At 40.1% G+C, this 20,273-nt stretch overlaps 1 protein-coding gene across 1 annotated transcript in view; it reads right to left on the bottom strand.

The window, feature by feature from the left end:
• PIGN (phosphatidylinositol glycan anchor biosynthesis class N) overlaps positions 1 to 20,273 on the bottom strand; it is a 173,020-nt gene that overhangs the window by 24,912 nt on the left and 127,835 nt on the right. Inside the window, exons 21-27 of the mRNA XM_065398121.1 lie at positions 16,390 to 16,498; positions 13,320 to 13,422; positions 11,427 to 11,529; positions 9,201 to 9,287; positions 4,977 to 5,032; positions 4,297 to 4,372; positions 2,740 to 2,813 (exon numbers count right to left, since the gene is read on the bottom strand). Coding sequence (XP_065254193.1) covers positions 2,740 to 2,813; positions 4,297 to 4,372; positions 4,977 to 5,032; positions 9,201 to 9,287; positions 11,427 to 11,529; positions 13,320 to 13,422; positions 16,390 to 16,498 — 608 coding nt within the window. The remainder of the gene's footprint in view (positions 1 to 2,739; positions 2,814 to 4,296; positions 4,373 to 4,976; positions 5,033 to 9,200; positions 9,288 to 11,426; positions 11,530 to 13,319; positions 13,423 to 16,389; positions 16,499 to 20,273) is intronic.

Raw genomic sequence — 20,273 nt, 5'->3', positions numbered from 1 at the left:
CCGGGCCTTGGGCTGGCTCTTGGGCTTGGCCGGCGAAGCAGACCGGTGCCGGGCGTGATCTCGCCGAGGCGGCACCGTAGGCTTAGTCTGCACCGCCTGTGTCGGGTCGCGGACCGATGCCGGGGCACTCCGCACCGAAGCCGACGGTACCGTGGAAGCGGAGGGCTGTAACGCCATCTCCATGAGGAGCTGTTTCAGACGAAAGTCTCTCTCCTTTTGTGTTCTGGGCTTGAAAGCCTTACAAATTTTACAGCGCTCCTTCTGGTGTGGAATGGACGTGAACAAGCACTCGAAGAAGAATCTGTGCTTTGAGTATATAATGGTAAGTACTCAGAAAAATCACATCTTCTTTGTCTCAGACTGAGCACTCAAAAAGAGTGGAAATGTTTTACCTTAATAATCGCCATACCTCAGCTCTCTATCTGTAAAACGGGGATAAAAATGCCCTCTCACCTTACGCGAGTGTTGTAGAGATTGACTGATTAATGTTTGTGAAGATACTATAACGATAAGCTCCATAGAAAAGCCCATGAGGATATTAATAATTCTCTTTTCAGGGCAAGGTTGGAATAATACACAGTAAAATAAGGCCTGGGACCACAAACTGAACAGGCAGGGGTCCTGTGGAAAAAATACCATGTGAAATGTATTTAAAGATTATATCAGAATGCATACACACACAGGGGGTGATTAAAGTTGCACATGCAACCTTAATTCTGATATTTTCTAACTTCTGAGGTCTTGATTTTGCAATTTTACTAGTGTTCTTTTAATGTAGCTTTTTGTGTGTAATTCCTTACACAGGGTCATTGGCAGGGTTGGAACCTTTAGATCCACCACACAGACCTCTACCACTTGAGCTAATGGAGTAACTGCTAGTAGTAGGTTGATATCCTCTATGTTAGCCAGCACTATAGTGGGTGAGACATATGGGTTTCACACATATTTGCTGACAGCAGAGGAATGGTGAGACTCAGGAATCTGGGTTTCCATTCCAGACTCTGGAGGGGAGTGTGCTCTAGTGGGCACAGACTTCTGCCTGTCCCTCCCAAGCTTAACCTCTTCTGCTGTTCTGTCCCTTACCCATCCGGGCTCCTCATCCTAGTCCCATTTTCCTTGCCTACCCAGTCCCAGTTTCCTCTTCTAAGGCTTCTCATTCCAGTTCAGTCTCCTTGCCAAGTGTGTACTAGTCTTCCCCTCTGGGTTTCTGTTCGGGTCCCAAACTCTACCCTGATTTAGGGGGGATACGTGTCATGACTGGAATATTGGTATAGAGGAATATAGCTTGTGCAGGAAGGATAGGCAGAGTAAGAAGGGGGGAGATGTTGCAGAAGGAATATATAAACTGTCAACTCCCAATGTCTCCTCCTTCCCACACCCAGTCCCAGTTCTGCCCTGCCAGTTCCCAGTCTGATCTCCCCTCCCTCTCCACTGACTCCCAATCCTTGTCTCTCTCCTCAGGCTCCTCATCCAATTTCAATCTCCCCTTCCCTCCCCACACACTCTCTCCTGGGCTCCTTGTCCCAGGCTCTTCATTGAGCCAGTCTCAATTCTCCCTCAACACCCAGCTCATTGTTAAATCATTCTATTTCCCCCTTCTGCCCCCATCCTCCCCACTGGTTCCTAGTCCCAGCCTCCTTGTTCAGCTAGTTGTAGTCTCCCCCACCCCTCCCAGCCACTCGCCCAATCTCCGTGCTCAGCCCCCAGTCTGCTGGCTCCCAGTCTGTTCACTGTTTCCTCTCCTGCTCCCAGTCCCAATCTCCTTGCCCCACCAGTCCCAGTCTTCCCTCTCCCTCAGCTCCCAGTCTCCTTGCCCAGTTGGTCCCAGTCTTGTTTCTCTCTCCAACACCCATTTCAGTTCCAGTCTCATCAGTCTCCTTGTCTCAATCTACTCCTTTCCCTCCCCGCATCTGGCTTTTCTCCCTTCTGCAATTGAACTAGACGTCTTTCTCCGCCATTCTGCTCTCAGTGACTCCAAATCCATAATGAAAGTGTCTGGTCAAAGACTTTTTAAAAAAATGCAATTTGTGGTAAGGTCAGTGCTACAAAGTTTTAATTTAGCTGGCTTGTACATACAGACGCTCCCCGGGTTACGCAAACCCGCACTTACAGAAAAAGTCCCGTAAGTTCCGTAAGCTTTTTTGGGGGGGGGGGGGGGGGGAGGAGGCAGAGGGGTGTAATTGTCGGGTATACGTCCCCGACTTACGCAAAATTCAACTTACGCAAGACGTTATGGAACGGAATGCTTGCATAAGTCGGGGAGCGTCTGTATATTTTAAATAAACAATATTTGTACTATATGGAGAGACGCAATTTAAAATATGAAATTCTAATTTAAATATTGCTTACTTTTTCTACATTAAGACAAAAGTTTGTTTGTTTGTTTGTATCTTTTGTGTTTTAAATGTAGAAAACTAAATGTTTGATAAATCATACTGGGCCAAACTTTAAAATCCACCATAATTTTATACTCATTTGTTACTGAGGCAAATTCCCACTGAAGTTAAGGAAGTTTCAGCCTGTGTAAGGAGTGAGCAAAAAGTGAGCTAAGTCATCAGAGTGGCTCATTGGTTAGTTTAGTCTGAGATCTGATAAATCCAAATTCTTTCAAAGTGAGTGAACTGGTGTACAAATGGAGTCTGATTCAGGGTATTTCACATCCTTACTAATTATACTGTTTGGCTGATTTCCACAATCAAACCCACTCCATCTACTGCAGTAATATAACATTTGCTGTACCTTTTCGACGATAACTGGGTTGTGACTTGAACAGCTTCAAAAGCACATGACACAAGAACAAAAGGGATTACAATCTGTTTAAAACATAAATTGCATTATCGTTTAGAGCAACATTTGTAAAACAGCATATCAGAACACCACTAATGGTCATGGAAACATTTTCCAGCTTTTCAAATTGCCATTATGGAAAGCTTCATTGTAGCACATGTTCTAAAAATAAAATATTGGCAAAGAAAGGGTGAAAACTCATTTGGCAGAGAATATACTTAGTAAAATGATACAAAATCTATGGCCATGGCCTACCTGAAGTGAAAAACTATGAGGTGAAACTCAATGATTAAAACATATTAATGATCCTTGTTTTAGCTGATCCAGTCTAGCATTCATGATAAATATTTGAGCAATGCTGTAACACATAGAATTTGCAATAGTTTACGTGGTAGTTCCTGGAACTCCTAGTGTGAAAGGGTGATTTTAGCCCATGCACAAATGCCTGGATGTGGCAAGAACTGAGCCAAAAAAAGAATAAATACTCCACTCACTGTCCTCCAAGAATACACAACTAAGTCAACCTGCACAACTTAATGAATTAAAAAAAATAACCTCTGAAATGTGTGCACTGCATTTTCTTTTTTTTAGAACTGACCCACACTTCTTCAAGGCTAGAAGTACACAAAGAATCCACCCTTTAAAGACTGAACCTGCCATTTCCCAGCTCCTGCCTTTACAGCTGTTGGAAAGTACAGGTTGGGATGCAGATGTGGTCACATCTGGGGCAGAAAGGCAGCTGCAGTTCTGCTAATGGTAAATACTGCCCAGCATCCAGCAGGTTTGGATTCAACAAAGCCCTGGACCAGACTCTGGTTGCTCCTCCAACCAAGTTTTCTCCTTGGGAAAAGAGGTGGCAGCGTGAACATACCACTGACTTTAGGCATAATCTAGCAGCAGGTTGTCTGCCCTGCTGTCCCTTAGTGCTGTCTAATGATTTCTGCCCTAGATGTCATCAGAGAAGCACTCCTAAACCTTATCTTCAAACAGGGAATGACAGCATGGGCAGGGAAATGGGAAGTCCAATCTTTAAAAGACTATTTAATTTATTTAAAAAAAACAAAACAACAACAACAACAAAACAGATAGAGTTTGCAAAAATGACAATAGTAAAAAAAAAAATCAATACATTTCTATTTAATACAATCTGGATGGATGAAGATAATATATATTTCCCCCACTTTGATTTGGGTATTATAAACAATGGGGAAAACGTAATGTTTTAAGTTATTTAACAACATCTGTTCAATGCTTAAAATTCCTATTTAAATATAATAAAATATATTTATCATGAGTCAGTCCTGTATTTTGTATACTGAAGTCAAACACTCTTTACGGGTTTTATTTTCAGAAATTCTGTAGAAGCAGATAGTTGCACACAGGATAAAATGGGTTAATGAATCTCAAAAACATATATATTCTGTAAATTGAAAAAGAATTCCTGCATGCATGATGTATTACTCATTAATCCGTTCTTTGAGAGAACTGCACAAAGATGCAATTACTAACCTTCCACACCAGCAAGCTTCCCATTATAAAGGGATTGAACACAGTCAGGAAGCAATAGATAGAGGCCGGGTCAAAACTAGAGAACCATGAAAATAATAAAATAAAAATGATTAAAATGTATCTTTGCAAACAGTATTTTCTATAAAAAAGCAGAACATTTCATTTTTCCTGCTGAGACATTTTAGATTTTGTTCAAAATATGAGCATGCAAGCCACTATTGTTCAATTACTATTGTCCAAGCCCAAGTACAGTATTACTTAGCCTATGTATCTCATAGATTCATAGATTCTAGGACTGGAAGGGACCTCGAGAGGTCATCGAGTCCAGTCCCCTGCCCGCATGGCAGGACCAAATACTGTCTCAGCTTTTTCTTTCTCTGTGATTATTTACAGCCCAATTCTTCAAGGTGCAGAGCTCTTCCTCAGGACTGAGTGCTCTCAACACCAACGAACAACAACTAATAATAGGAGTTAAGGCAACTCAGTATCTTGCAGGACTGGTCCCTTACACCAAATACCATAGAAAATAAGACTTAAATACAACCACCACTAGATTATTACACTATTCTTATTATTTTGCTTATGTTGGACTGTTTTGCTAGGCATGTGCTATTTGAGTATTTTTTCCACTGTCTTCTCTTTTGAACTCAACTTCTCTCAACAGCATCAATAAGATTTACCTGTTAACAGAAGCTATATTTCCAGTACCAAAAAAAGCCGTCACGATGAAGAAAACCTAAATATGGCTAAGGAAAATCCAACACAAAAGTTACGTAAACTTATCAAATAAAAACAACATGCTGAAAATTTCTTTTTCAATACCTGCGAATCCAGCACTATGAGAAGCTCATTTACTATTGTTATAGTTTTACATTACATTTAAAAGTATGAAATCAGATATCCTTGCCTGACTGAATTTTCAGATCCTGACTAAGTCAATTCTGACAGAGGGGAGCTCATGTGCAAATCAGGTTAGTGACCGGTCTGCCCCAAAACCCATCTGAGAGACCTAGGGAGTCAGCATTTTTTCTTGTTCAACTTGTGAAGTGGATACACTTCTTCATAACAATACAGTCACACATTCAAACGTATGCACTTTTGTACATTTTAATGTGAGCGCTGCCCATATATCAATGTATACACATTTGTCTTTGTTGGGGAATTAGCTGTGGTTGTTGGTCTTAAAAATAAGACTAAATATTGCCAGCCTACCCTTCCACACTTTCATTGTCCAAATACCACAGCCCATCCATTATCCCATTGCTGCCCCTTACCTGCCCTTCTTCCTTTCTGCACATTCCACAATTATAGAGACAAGAGAGGTGGGGACAAAACCCTGATCTGATGGAATCTGTGTAACTAAAAGGGTCTAAGGCATATTCTTTTCATACAGGTAAAACCTAGCTGTATGAAAACCACCCTTAGTGGTGAGGCCAAGGGCCAATATCGTCTCTCATACCTCTTTAATCTGGCCACAGTTCCAGCAACCCTCCCCCCACTGTGAATCATAGAATCATAGAATATCAGGGTTGGAAGGGACCTCAGGAGGTCATCTAGTCCAACCCCCTGCTCAAAGCAGGACCAATTCCCAACTAAATCATCCCAGCCAGGGCTTTGTCAAGCCGGGCCTTAAAAACCTCCAAGGAAGGAGACTCCACCACCTCCCTAGGTAACGCATTCCAGTGCTTCACCACCCTCCTAGTGAAATAGTGTTTCCTAATATCCAACCTAGACCTCCCCCACTGCAACTTGAGACCATTGCTCCTTGTTCTGTCATCTGCCACCATTGAGAACAGCCGAGTTCCATCCTCTTTGGAACCCCCCTTCAGGTAGTTGAAGGCTGCTATCAAATCCCCCCCCTCATTCTTCTCTTCTGGAGACTAAACAGTCCCAGTTCCCTCAGCCTCTCCTCATAAGTCATGCGCTCCAGACCCCTAATCATTTTTGTTGCCCTCCGCTGGACTCTTTCCAATTTTTCCACATCCTTCTTGTAGTGTGGGGCCCAAAACTGGACACAGTACTCCAGATGAGGCCTCACCAATGTCAAATAAAGGGGAACGATCATGTCCCTCGATCTGCTGGCAATGCCCCTACTTATACAGCCCAAAATGCCGTTAGCCTTCTTGGCAACAAGAGCACACTGTTGACTCATATCCAGCTTCTCGTCCACTGTAACTCCTAGGTCCTTTTCTGCAGAACTGCTACCTAGCCATTCGGTCCCTAGTCTGTAGCTGTGCATGGGATTCTTCCGTCCTAGGTGCAGGACTCTGCACTTGTCCTTGTTGAACCTCATCAGGTTTCTTTTGGCCCAATCCTCTAATTTGTCTAGGTCCCTCTGTATCCGATCCCTACCCTCTAGTGTATCTACCACGCCTCCTAGTTTAGTGTCATCGGCAAACTTGCTGAGAGTGCAGTCCACACCATCCTCCAGATCATTAATAAAGATATTAAACAAAACCGGCCCCAGGACCGACCCTTGGGGCACTCCGCTTGAAACTGGCTGTGAAGTGAGAAGGTAATGAAAAGGGACTCCTGCCTCCAGGGTTCCCTGGGGGAGAAGGCAGGGGCTGGCATGGCCTCTCCTGACCCTGTCATGGAGTATTTAAATATCTCAGTATAAAAATTTCAATATTAACTATTCAATAGGGTCTCCAAGAATTTACAAACAAATTTTTGGAAGGAATATGTGAGCACAAATAAAGAAATTCATAGCATCTAACTCCCAAAAGAATCACATTATTTCAGGTTTAGTAATCTAACTGTCTAACAATATTGCAAAATTCTTCCAGTTCAGATTTACAACAGCTCCAGTTCTTTAATAAAACAGGAAAAAGCCCAATGGGCTGGGTTGCCGCCTAATCAAGATGCTAAGCATATGCAATCTGAATCTCCTTCTTGAAGATCAGGCTAACAAAGGCCTGAGGCTCCTCAATACAGGCCAACTCTCAAGCCCTAATTGGGAATCTTGATATGTTCTTTTAATTTAAAATAGTTTCATGGTAGCAATATTACAGTTCAAGTTGAGAAGTCGTTTCTTTCTTCACCACTATATAGTCATTAATAATATTCTAAACTAAAAAAAAACCCTTTTGAGCTGAAATTCATTGTACTTGCTCTCAATAAAAAGGTGAACATTTTATTGAAACTGAACAAAATATATTCAGTTTGTTTAGTGTGCCAAAGGAAATACTACATTTGAGCTTTAAAAACTGTACAATATTTTTTTGCTTAATCAAAGAAAAACTTAGTTTTAAATTTTCAAATATGGCACGAGGCCAGGGCTAAATACCCCATTAATTTTGCTAAATTTTAAATGTTTTGTTAAGAAATAGCAAAGCTGTAAATGAAAAAGATAACCTTACTGTACAGTAAATAAAGTTGCTTTTAAGGTACCCACCAAAATCATATTCAGGTTCAGGATGCTCTCTGAACCCAGAAAACCATTTGCTCATTCTTTCCTTAGCTCTGATTTTCCTCCACAAGGACAGCATCAGACCTCCTGGACTTTCTTCTGGGCCCCTGGGGTTCTACAACAATGGCACTCACAGCTGTACACAAGTTATGCATGGGGCGTACCACTGGCAGTGGAGAGGAGGAGCAGCACTGGCCGCCCCACTGATACTCAGGTTTGGTCCCGCCAGTCCTCCAGTGTGACAGGGGAGCTGCGGGGCCAAACTAGAGTAGTGTTGTGAGCCCCCCGTGCATGGAGGCCACAACACTCAGTTTTGGCCCCACGGCCCCTTTGTCACAACAGAGGAGCTACAGGGCCAAATCTGAGTGGACACACTGGGCAGTGGGGCTGCCAACACTGCTCCTCCTAACCACCAGCTCCTGCACCAGGGCTCCCTCTCAGTGGCCTGTCCAGACTTACCTCACTTCCAGCAGCCCATGTCCCCTCTCAGAGATGGGAAGTGACACTACATTTGGGCAGGTCAAGCTGGAAGGTAGGGGCTGAGCATTTGGTAGTAAGGTGCAGTTTCAGCAGCTGCAGCAGGGATGGCTCCACAGGGATTGATGGTGTGAACAATGGGAAACATTTGTTTTGGGGCACTCCATTCTATGAATTCAAACTTTGTATAATCTGGGAGTTTGGTTCACCCTCCTCAGACTGGTGCCTACAAATGAAAGCGCTGTGTACTCCATAGAGCACAAACCAAAGCTCAGGAATCAGGCTGCCAAACTTGCCAGGTTCCTTCTAATGTTATAAAAAAGTATGGTGGGGTCCTAACTCTTTCTTTCCTCCTCCCTCAGCCCCACCCACTACGATAAACCCATTTCCCCCCCGCTAATTCTTCCTAGAAAACCCTCTAATCTTTCTTGTAATTGACAAACTCATTACAGTGGATGCTAAATCTCCCACACCTACCCCCAGCCCAGTGACAATCATATCATTCTCTCACAGCTACCCAGCCTTCACAATAAAAAAAAAAAGAGGAAGGAGATTATTAGAAACAATTTAGTTTTAGGAATGTTTAGTGTCTGAAGGATCCGGCCCTATGTTTGCTTATCATCTCATCCACCGGAGTCAATTTGTATAGTATAGTATAGTATAGTATAGTATAGTATAAAAACAGGAATAATTTTAGCATAAACCTTTCTTAAGGGACAAAGAAAGGAGTTTCAGGTGGGTACAGATTGAACCAGCCTGTGCATCAGCAGATCAACCGAGAGATTAGCCTGGTATTTTGAACAAAAGCCTTTAAAAGAAATCCTTCTTTTAAAAGAAAAGACCTTCTAAAAATCTTTAAAAGAGGCCGTTTGTGTATGAATTCAGCAGTAACCCAAGCAAGTGTGCTAAATACAGTACATTCTGAAATTGACCATTGTGCCACTGGCCAATCTTTTCACTGGAATCTAAATTACTATGTCATAATCACTGCTTTCCAAACAAGACAAAAGGATACAAAGAAGAAAGACCTGCGGATGTCATCCAGGTGGAGTTGCCGAAACTGAGTTATATCAGTAGTATAGGAGAAGTTGAGAACAGCAAGCTGTGAAGATAGAAGAAGAAATCAATACATGATGTCAGGTGGTTCACTTTGATACTAAGAATATATTTTAGTTGATTCAATGAGAAATTAACTCACTTCCCCATCAACAGACAGATCCATTTGTGATGAAGCCTGTAAACTTTTCCTATAGTTTTCTTATACTTTAATGAATCTGCCAGAAAGTTATTGTATAAGTAGAGTGATCATTGATCAAATGAACCCAGCAGAGCTTCTGATGCTGTCTTTGGTAAGAAATAACTCCCCTACCTTTGGTTTACTATTTTGCTCCCTTTTCTTTTCCCCTGTCCTAAGTGTGTGTTTGTTTGTTTTTAATACATTTTCACCGCCCACAAAAACAGGTAGATAAAGATCTCCTACTATAAAGGCTGCAATTATCCCCAAGGTGAGGTATGGTGTGAATGAGGATTCTGAAAGATTCTTCAGCTTCTGTACTCTGCTCTCAACATGACACCTCTTGACCTGGGGAGAAATTGTCTTCAGAGTTTAAGAGGGCAATGAACTTCTTTTCAATGGAAAAAGAAAAATCCCATGTGGTGGATCTGAAATACAGGCCACATATTGCTTAAAAATAGTCTCACATCAGCAGAGACCTGACTGGATTCCTAAATGCAGGACTTTTTGGCAGACATTAAAAGTGGGGCTCTGGAGGTGTTGTGTTGTACTGCTGTTGTTGTTTTTGTTTGTTTTAAGAAGACTAGAAAAATAAAGTGAAAGATTTCTTCTCACTGAAAGCAAGACAAAGGTCACAAAATGTAAAAGAAAAATGATAACGCTACTGAATCACTGTCTCAAGCTTACATATATTCTTTTCATTCATAGTCGATTCATATGGTCTCATAAGCAGAACCCAAACCATGCATCTTTCACACTGTGCTTGGATTTCTACTATTTAAGATTTAAGGAAACAGGCCCATGTGATACATATAAGCCTCACCTTGTTAAGTTATGTAAACAAATGACAATATTCACCATTTGCATTTCTAATGCTCTGCCTTGTATCAATAAATGTTGTATCTGAAGTTTTAAAATTGCATCCCTGCAGGTAAAAAATACAGTAATTGCCAGATCAGCGCTTCTGAATGCTTCTGCCTCAATTTTACCCCCTGACTTTTCTCCCTGACTAAGGCATTATTAATCTCTGAAATCTGCTATCCCAGTTTGTAGCTCAACATGGTATCAATATGCCACTGAGTTGACTACATATAAACTACAAAAGCAGTGAAGGCTCAGAACTGTAGCTTCCCCTCTACATAACTCTGGCAAATTCCAAAGCATCCATGCGACCGATTCTCTATAATGATCATCAATGACGATGGATTTCTGGGAAATAGGGAGAGCATGGTATTATACCTCCTGCCCAGCTCAGAATGGCTGGGGATCTCTGTAATAGGCATTTTGGTTCTAACCAACTCAAGGGCACAACAGCAGCTTAGACTGTTGATACATAGTGTAAACCCCTTCTGAGGGCAAATCCAAGAAGTTGCTAGCGTAAATTCAGTTAGCAGCACCCTGTCTGCCTGATCAGAAATAAAAAACCACACTGATAAGCAAGACAGGCAGGCAGAAATTAAATGACTCTACAAATATTTCCTTTGGGTAATTTCAGAAATCAAATGACTATTTCTTCGCAGCCTCCGTCACCAATACTCCTGTACTAGTCATTTTATTTATTTATTTAGAATTTCCCATCTGAAAAACAGACAGTAACATTATACTTATCCTAGGAAGGACTTTCACTCCTTATTTTGAATTAGCATTAAACTCAACGGTCCCATCTCTAACCTACAGAATATACTGCTTCAGTCATATTGATTTCCTGTGGTCTTAGAAATAGCTCTAATATGGAATATATCAAATAAAATATTTACACATCTCTTTTACATTTTCTTATGAGATGGACACCTGATATAGGCTTTCCATACTCAAAGAATATGTATGTGAGCTTTGCTACAAACTCTTCAACAAAAACTGCTAAAAATATTTTAAAAAAATTTAGTGTGCCTAGAAGAAAAACCATGATGAAACTGAACTACAGCCATCACTGGGCAATCACTTCATACTTTTCTAGTGGAGCAGTTTTTTGATGATGAATCAAGAATAACTGTCTTGAAATGCTACCTTTGGTTTAAGTGAATCGCCATAGTGCTGTAGTGCTTCTTTTTCCATATATATCCAAGAAAACATCAACCCAGACAATACCAGGGGAAAGAGAGCTTCATATCTGAATAAAATGATTAACATAATATTAAATATATACATATAATCATAATGAGCATAACCTATTCAATTATACAAATAATGCATGTACTTTGAGATTAACTCCCTGTTAATCTGAACTATATCATGTCAGAGATCTATAAAACGCTAACTTTGGCTGAGGGGAATGTGCGGCGGGAATTTAAAGATGCTGGAGTCAACTGGCTGGAGGTCAGTTAACATGCAGTAAGATGGGAGGAAGACGTTAGTTTGCTTTGGACAGTTTGTGTTTTGTACCTCCTATGTTATGTTTTTAAATGTATGTCAAGGGTATACATTTAAAAGAGAACCCAGGGCTTCAGATGGGCACCTTTTAGTGTGGACTTTCTTTAGAAAGAAATTGAAATAACAAATAGAAAAACATCTCTCTCTTTTTTTTTTAAAGGTTTGGATGGTATTTTTGCTAGTTCACTAAGGCTCTAGAATGCTCAGACTGTCTTAAAAGCTACCTCCACTACCTAGTCAGTCTGATCCTTTATGGGTGCAAGTGAGTTTTTGAGCACCCTGAATTGTTGGGATTCCATCTAGGGGTAAAAGAACTATTTCTAACTTATACTTCATTCTCAATTTGCCAAAATTATTCCTAAGGGCTTGTCTAGAGGTAAGCTGCTATACTGAAATAACTCCCCATCTAATCACTTGTATTTCTGAATAACAGTGTCCACACGGGGAGCTATTCGGCAATTGCAGCTCCAGTCAATTTCCCCAAGTAGACTGGCCTAAAAGATTATGTTTTTTTTGCCAAGTGCAATCCATTCCCCATTAAATATTCCCTGAACAGGATAGTGAGACAGAAAAAATGTGGGACCCTTATGACTGGCCAGTACAGGGTCATCTTCATCCTGAGGTTCTGGAGAATCATCTTTTAGATATAATGCAGGCTACTTTCTTAATAGGGTCTATCAATCCTTTGAAAAAATCTGACTTCACTGGGAACTCCCCCTTGGAAGAGATTTCCCCCCCCCCTTCAAGATCATCTGTTCCCACCATGCTCCATTTAAGCCATGGCTACACATGAATGTCAAGCGACTCAGAGAGGAAAGGAACAGAGGGTCCTGTGGCACCTTTAAGACTAACAGAAGTATTGGGAGCATAAGCTTTCGTGGGTAAGAACCTCACTTTAATTCCTTTTTCTGCTTGAGGATGCACCAGCTTTAGCGATGACAGAAAGACTGGATTCAGCACTTCCATAAACCTGGGTCTGAGATGACAAAGAGAAAGATATAGGAGGGACACTGACTGACATCGTCTTGGCCCACTGAGGAAAGAACTAAGTCTATGGAGCCGAGCAGGACATTTCAATCCAGAATTGTTTAGAGGATGTGCCACGACTTTCTCTACACAAGAGAAGGTTTAACCACCGCTCTTTTATAAGGAAGCGTGACATTAGACAAACATTGTTTTTTGCTCCTTTGTTTTGTAGTTGTAGGATTTAGGGCTGTCTACACACAAACTTGCACCAAAATAACAAAAGATGTAAATTAAAACCAATTTAGTTATTTCGGTCCAAATTTGTATATATACACACATTCTACAACCCACTGCCTGAGGAGTTTGGAGAAATAAAGTGCATGTAATTTAAGAGAATTATCAGCATTTTATGTAGTTCATTCAAAAGGTAAACTGTGGATTTTACTAGGGAGCAAACTTTCCATCTTTATAAGAACATTCACAGATTTAGTAACTTTTTTACATTCAACACTTAAATATTTTATTAGGATAATATGCACTAAGCTGTAATAAAAAAGGAAGTACCCTGTGCTGAGGAGCAGGTAGGGTGACATCAAAGAGAGAAGTATGCTAAGCAGTCGCTGGAAGAAAAACGTGGGACTCAGTAATGGCACAAACAAGGATGAGGCTGTAACAAACAGAGAACCATATGTCATTAACACAAGAATAAGAGATGTATTATCCTATTTACACTACAAAGACAAAATGTCAAACCTTTGCAAATATTATGCATGGAGGTTCAAGCCAGATCATATTTGCCCTGGTCCATTTTCTGGAGTTACTTTTGCTAAATAATTTAAGTAATTTATCACTTAAATTATTTAGTTTTTCTTAACATTTACTAAAATAACTCTGTATTCTCTATCATATTAATTGTTGAAGAATATTGTCAAATTTTGAAAACGCTACTGAAAACATTTTAAGTGTGAAATAATATCAATTTATCAATTTTCAGTCTTGAATGAGCAAAAATAGGAATATTTAAAGAAGCTACTGGTGGCACATGGGCAATTGTAATGAACAAGCCTCTCCCTTTTGGGACCTGGGTTAATATCAAAATTATTTCACTAGTGAAACAAGTGACTTTCTTCAACCGAGTATCGAGTCCACTTTCAGCTTTACATCATAACTTGTGGGATTCTACACGTAAGGCAGGCTCTGAACAGGGAGGGAGAGCAGGGGCACTGCAGGTCAGGACTGGCAATAAGGAAGTAAGCATGGCACCTGCCCTCATTTTGCCCATCTCATGTGATTACTCCCATTTATGGTTTTACAATGTTAGGAGAGATTTCTTTCCCTACCATGGATGGCACTGAATGATTGCTTGGCAGACTATGGTTTTTATCACATCTCTGAAGCATCAAATCAAGTATTATCATTGATGGTGTGACAATGAAAGTCTAGACACCCCCAACGGCAGAACTGAAAAATTGAACCCCCAGAATAAGCAGTTACACCAGCTGACTGAATATTGAATTACTGTACTATAAAACTATACCAAGTAGGGTCTTTTATGAAAAGCTTGTAATGTGCTGAATTTAACCATCATTATGAGATCCGTATGCAGGTTATGGTTATGAATGTATGTGTATATATAGAAAATTGTAATTGTGATGCAACTTCAGCAACATGTTGGCTGGACAATTACTAGGTGCTTGAATCCAGTCTCTTCTGGTTAGGGAGGTAGTCCTTCACTGCCTACCTCCCCAACCAGAAGCGACTGGATTCAAGCGCCCAGCCATTGTCCACCAAGGAAAAAACAAAACAAATAGGAACAGTTTGAATCTCAAGGCTTGTCTACACTATCTATGCTGACAGGAGGGCACCTCCCATTGGCATACATTATTCTTCCTTCAACTTAGTGTTGTCTACAGAGGGACTTAGGTCTGTTTAACTATGCTGCTCAGGGATGTGGATTATTCACAATATTATGGTTCTGCTGAAATATTCAACACATCTGTAGTACAGGATATGGAAGAATTTTTGTACAATTAGCTTTATTTTTGTCATATAGCCACCCACTCCACAAACATCATCCTCTAGGAACATGAGCAGAGGCAATTTCTAGCATGTCTTTCCTTGTAATTCTAATCATCTACCCTCCTCTACCCAACTGACTTCCAATTTAAAAATATTGTTCTCTCACTTGCTGCTGTGGGTAAAATTCACACACAAAAGGGAAAACTAGCTAAGACTCCAGTCCCGCACTGAGATCACTGCAGGTGGACCCCAATGACTTCAATGGTTTTCTTCACTGGTAGTGATTTGCCCACACAAAACTCACTACAGAATTGGGGCCTAATTTATAATACAAGATAAACAGGAGAAAGGATGATAGTACTGTAAAATGCTCAAAAGAAAACTGAAAAGAATGAGAAAAGCATGTTTTCCCTAATAATGTTCAGTTGTAGTAATCTTAGGTATTACTGTAGACTATTAGGTACATAATGCTCAGACAGAAGCATGATTGTTAAAATTGAAAGTGTCTCTTTAAGATATAGCAATTCCACCAATATAAAAATGCATACAGCATATAAAACATCAAGTAACCAGATAACAAAGGTCAATATTCTAGTAATAAACAAAAGGTTACATTTTTGTTTTTGAGTTTTAGCAGAAAATTGCTATCAAGCCTTAAATGGGATTATTTACTTCTGAAACAAATCCCTACATTCCTAAATTACTATAGTCATGGATAAAGATAATTTTGGAGTCTGCCTCTACCAGAACGTCTACAAGTGCCTAAAATCCATTGGGAGATTACTACGGAGATTACTTTTATAACAGAAAGACTGATGGTTTCATGTTACTATATTTCACAGTATCAATAAGTACAACTGCTTACGGTAATCATAAATTCTTAATGTTAGGATCATATGAAAATCCACAGAGTTCTATGTTGTTTGCTCCTTTAATAATGATATTAAGCCTTTAACAGATGTGTAACATATACTACTATCAGACCACAAATATTTTCTGAGGCAGTTTTGAACAGTTCTACCACACGCTCACGGATGCACCCAATTTTCTTTGTTGTTATGTTTCAGTAAAAATTGAAACCACAGCTGATGCAAATAATTTTCCTGAAACAACATTGTATCACTTTGCTTTGTTAACTGTTTTGCATGTAGACTGTCTTAGAGTCTTGCTTTTCCCTTGCTACAAGAAAACAAACAAAAACAAAAAAACAGTGTAATTAATTTTTTTTAAAAAGGCATACTAGAGCTGTGCAAAACTTTCATAAAATAAAAATTACTTATAACTCAAGGTTTTCACATTTCATTATGAACTTAAACTTGAGCCATTTTTGTACAACATTTTATTGTTTCATATTTCCTAGGGAAAACTGACCAATTTTAAAAATAAAAACAGGCCTAGATTTTGAGCAAGGATTACTTTTGCAGGATGAACGGAGCTACATAAATTTAAAGTATGGTGTGGTCAAAATTAGTTATAAAACAAAATTTAGAAAACTGTGCAAAATTACATGAAAAAAGAAAGTGTTAGTACAAAGATCGGGGGGGCGGGAGTGGAATCTCTTCTCCTTTTCCTGAAAATTATCTGTAAACTGGATCTGGATAGACGGTCTTCTTACCTAGTGTTGTCCAACTAATGATTTGATTAATTACAGGCAGTCCCTGCTTATGCTGAAGACTGCTGTGGGTACTGTTCACAACATATGTTGAAAGTGCTATGCTCAGCATCTAAAAGGAAAAAAAAAATCAGACTAATAAAAACAGACAGTTAATCTGGTGGGTTCTCCTAAACTAAATGAAGAATATGTAAACTGTTGTTTCACGCTTGCATAACTGCCTCGCCCAGATCAAACTGAATCATTATAAGAGAAGGGAGGAGGGAATGTATGAGAGCAAGACAGATTTAAATATCATATATTAAAATAAAGATTTATAACAATAGAGATACCTTTTGTGTTCTTATCTTTATAGATCAGAGAAGTCTTACAGTGGATCATCAAGCAAGAGTATTTAGCACATTGTTTTACACTCAATTCTAATGAATCCCTAACGTTTGTCCTTACCTCTGCCCTATAAATCTTGGACTTTCATTCTAATTACAAGAAAAATGGTTCTACTTATCTCTTGCATTCAAAGTCTACCAGGGCAGCATTTTTCCCTGTTGACGTTTAGTTGTACTTGGGTTTATATAAAAAAATATAAAAGTGGGTGGAGGAGTCCTGCAGTGCTGAAGGTGGGATTCATTTTTAATCTACTCTCCCCCCAGCACCACCAGCAAAAATCAGGGTGGGAAATGCAAAGGGAGAAGGAACTACTAGGTTACAAGAGGTAAATTTCTTGAACTGGCTATTCTTTAAAGATTGGTGTCCTTTGATTTGCTGTCAGATAGCTATAAAATAACACAAGAAAACTCCTCTATGACCTAACTAAAGATGGCTGTGTTACTTTGGAGTGAGACAACAACGAATCAAAGAAATCATTCCAACTAGAATTTCAATTATTATTATATAGTAGAAATATTGTGGTAGTGCTAAAAGGCAAAATCAGGTTCAGCAACACAGTGCTAGGCATTTTACAAGCAATATGAGATTTAAATGATATTAAGACAAGTGAAAGAGAGATGCTAATTATTAGGCCATAGTATTGCTTATTGTTCGCTATTGTATGTATTCTTTGAATATCTGCCATTCACACGCCATACACAGTGACATCTAGTGGTAATTGCAAAAATTACATGCTTCATAATAGGGAACTTTTATGATCTGATTTTCACAAGTGCAGAACATCTGAAGGACCTATTTACTTTCATCATTTTAAAAAATCAGGCCATAAGAGTATACAAGAGATATTTCTGCATACATCTATACTGGCTAGTAATAAGTGGTAGACCTCAAAAAGCTCAGAGGATCAGCTCAGTCAAGCATCCATATGTTGGAAAACATTTGCAGGATTTAGAGCAGCTTGATATCCCCCCTTCCCTTTAATAATCTTCTTCTTCAGCTTGGAAAATAATTTGGTGCCCTAGGGATCTGGCTGCCTTTCAGCTATGCCCTACTCACTGGTGAAACCAAATCACACCCACTAAGGGATATTCCCCATAGAGTACACTTCACACCTCTGTGGTGACCGGGGCAAGTGAGTAAACCTGCCAAAATGGCATCAAAGTGGCATCAAAGCTTCTGGGAATACCTAATTCTGGAGACGAGACAAAAACTCAGGCTCGTTGCAGCTTTCATTAAAAAAAAGTTTCTAGTGCTTGTGAAGACAACTTTGAAAATGTAAACCCAGAGCCAGAGTTGAAAAGCTTGTCCTTGATTTTTCCTAAAGCTCACAGGTTATTCATGATCCCAGCCCTACAGCTGCTCAGAACTGGCCTTTGGGGGTCTGTAAAAAACACAACCATAGGCCTCAGCTTCTGAGAGGACACCAGACCAATTCAGGGGTAAAGAAGGTGGTACCTGAGCTTCTACTATTGGTGCCCCCTCCCAGTCAGCAACTGAGGCGGTTCGTCTGCTAAGTAACCAACATGATTTACAGCCACAAGGAAAGAGAATGGTGCAAAAGAGAGCATGGAGTAAGCCTAAAACTGGTAGCCAAGAACTCCTGTGTTCCAATGCCAGCATTGACAATGACTTCTATTGTGGCCTTAATCAAGTCACAGTCTTCATTAATTTCCCCATCTGTAAAATGAGATTAATAATTTACCCGTTTCACAGGGAACATGATACCTTCACATCCACATGAAACTCAGGTCTCTTAGGAGCCCCATGTTAGTAACAAATGGACAAAACAGCTTCCTGTACTACACTGGCCTCTGTATACAAATCTGCTGCGACACCTCTGTGATTAATTTAAACTAATGTGCACTCCAGTGAGAGAATTTTAAGAGATTCAATAAACACTGTATAGTTGGCAAATGATAAGTATCCCACATTTTTCCCCATTCCTGAAGTCTTATGATTATTGATTTTTTAAACACAAAACCGTATTAAAAAAAAAAACCAATACCCTACTCTTTATATTGAACGAAGTGCAACTAAAAATGCAATTTCTGGTCTAACACCATCAACAGCAAACCTTTGTTTGCAATTTTTATCTTTATAGACTACAGGGGAGTAATTAGTACTTTATAGCTCAAATAAACAGTGAATTGTGTCAAGCTGGAGAATTAGGTCTAAAACTGAAGTCAATACGAGAATAGGACTCAGGAGTGGAACAAAGGATCTATCTCTGAGAATTATCCTGCAGCCAGACGGGAAGGAGTGGGTTGATGGCAAGGATGCTGCTGGAGATAAAATACTCGCTGTCACTGTTTTTACCTACCCCAAGACTCCTGCTGCCAGATTGCAGAAAATGCTGATAGTAGCTTCCTCCAGTGACCTATTGACATAGGTGGCACCAAGCCTCCACATGGATCTTTCCTGCTGAAGTAGAGAAGTGGGCCACCAAGGCCTGTCTGCCACCCCACCACTCCAAAGATCCTAGCTGACAAAAGGTCCAGCAGTTCACCAGCGGATTCCTTATCCCTCAAAAATCCATGCTGTTTGCAGGCATGGAAGGCTATGAGTGCCTAGGCTCACAGCACCTCAAAAAGCTGAATGATAAGGAAAGAAATGTGCCACAAGACAAAACCCGACTGCAGGGTCCTATATCAAAGTGCCAATCTAAACAGGGGAAGGGAAGTGGTCACAGTGGCAGCATCTGCAGTAAACAGTGGACTAAGAAGATGGGATGTACTGGAACAGGAAAAGAGTAGGAAGATATTTGAATCTCCTGTCCCCCTCCTTAATAAAGAAGGTTGATCCCCTAAGCTTTCTTCAGTCTGGGCACTCTCTATCCAAATGCCACCAGAACATCCAAACAGTAACGATTCATGAAAGTATACAAGAACCATGAAGTTCCCAAACTCATCCACCAAGGCTGGGTCTTCTTTGGACAAAGAAAGGGCAACAAACCAGATGTAATATAAGCCTTGATCCTCTCCAGAGATGTTACCTCAACTTTCTAGATGCTAGTCCTGAACCACTTGGGCAAGTTAGTTCTATGATGTACTCTAATGATTGGTTCCTATGTAGGAAAGCTTTAAAGGTCCTACAGAAGTATAAATTATGCCCAATCTTTCATTTCTGACATCTGAATGAGGATGTCTTCCCTCCCAGTGTGTGTCATAACCAAAAATTACATGCTTCATAATAGGGAACTTTTATGGCCTGATTTTCACAAGTGCAGAACATCTGGGTTATGACACACACTGGGAGGGAAGACATCCTCATTCAGATGAAATTCCAAAACAACCTGCAGCAGTAAGCTCAAGCCAATAAAAAGATCTGCCAGGCCCTTGTGGAGAGCATTATAGGGTTCCTGGCATGAAAGAGCAGCTCTCTTAACCAAACGACAGGCAGAAGTAATCACCATAAGAAACTTTAAGTCAGTTGAAGTCAAAAGACTCAAAAGGGGGTGCACATAGCCTCTAGCAAAACTGCTAATTAAGAGAAAGAGGCAA

Source organism: Emys orbicularis, chromosome 2 (assembly GCF_028017835.1).
Source record: "Emys orbicularis isolate rEmyOrb1 chromosome 2, rEmyOrb1.hap1, whole genome shotgun sequence".
Classification (NCBI taxonomy): domain Eukaryota; kingdom Metazoa; phylum Chordata; order Testudines; family Emydidae; genus Emys; species Emys orbicularis.
Note: the sequence above shows the minus strand (reverse complement) of the source record. Positions and strands in the feature narration are given on the sequence as shown.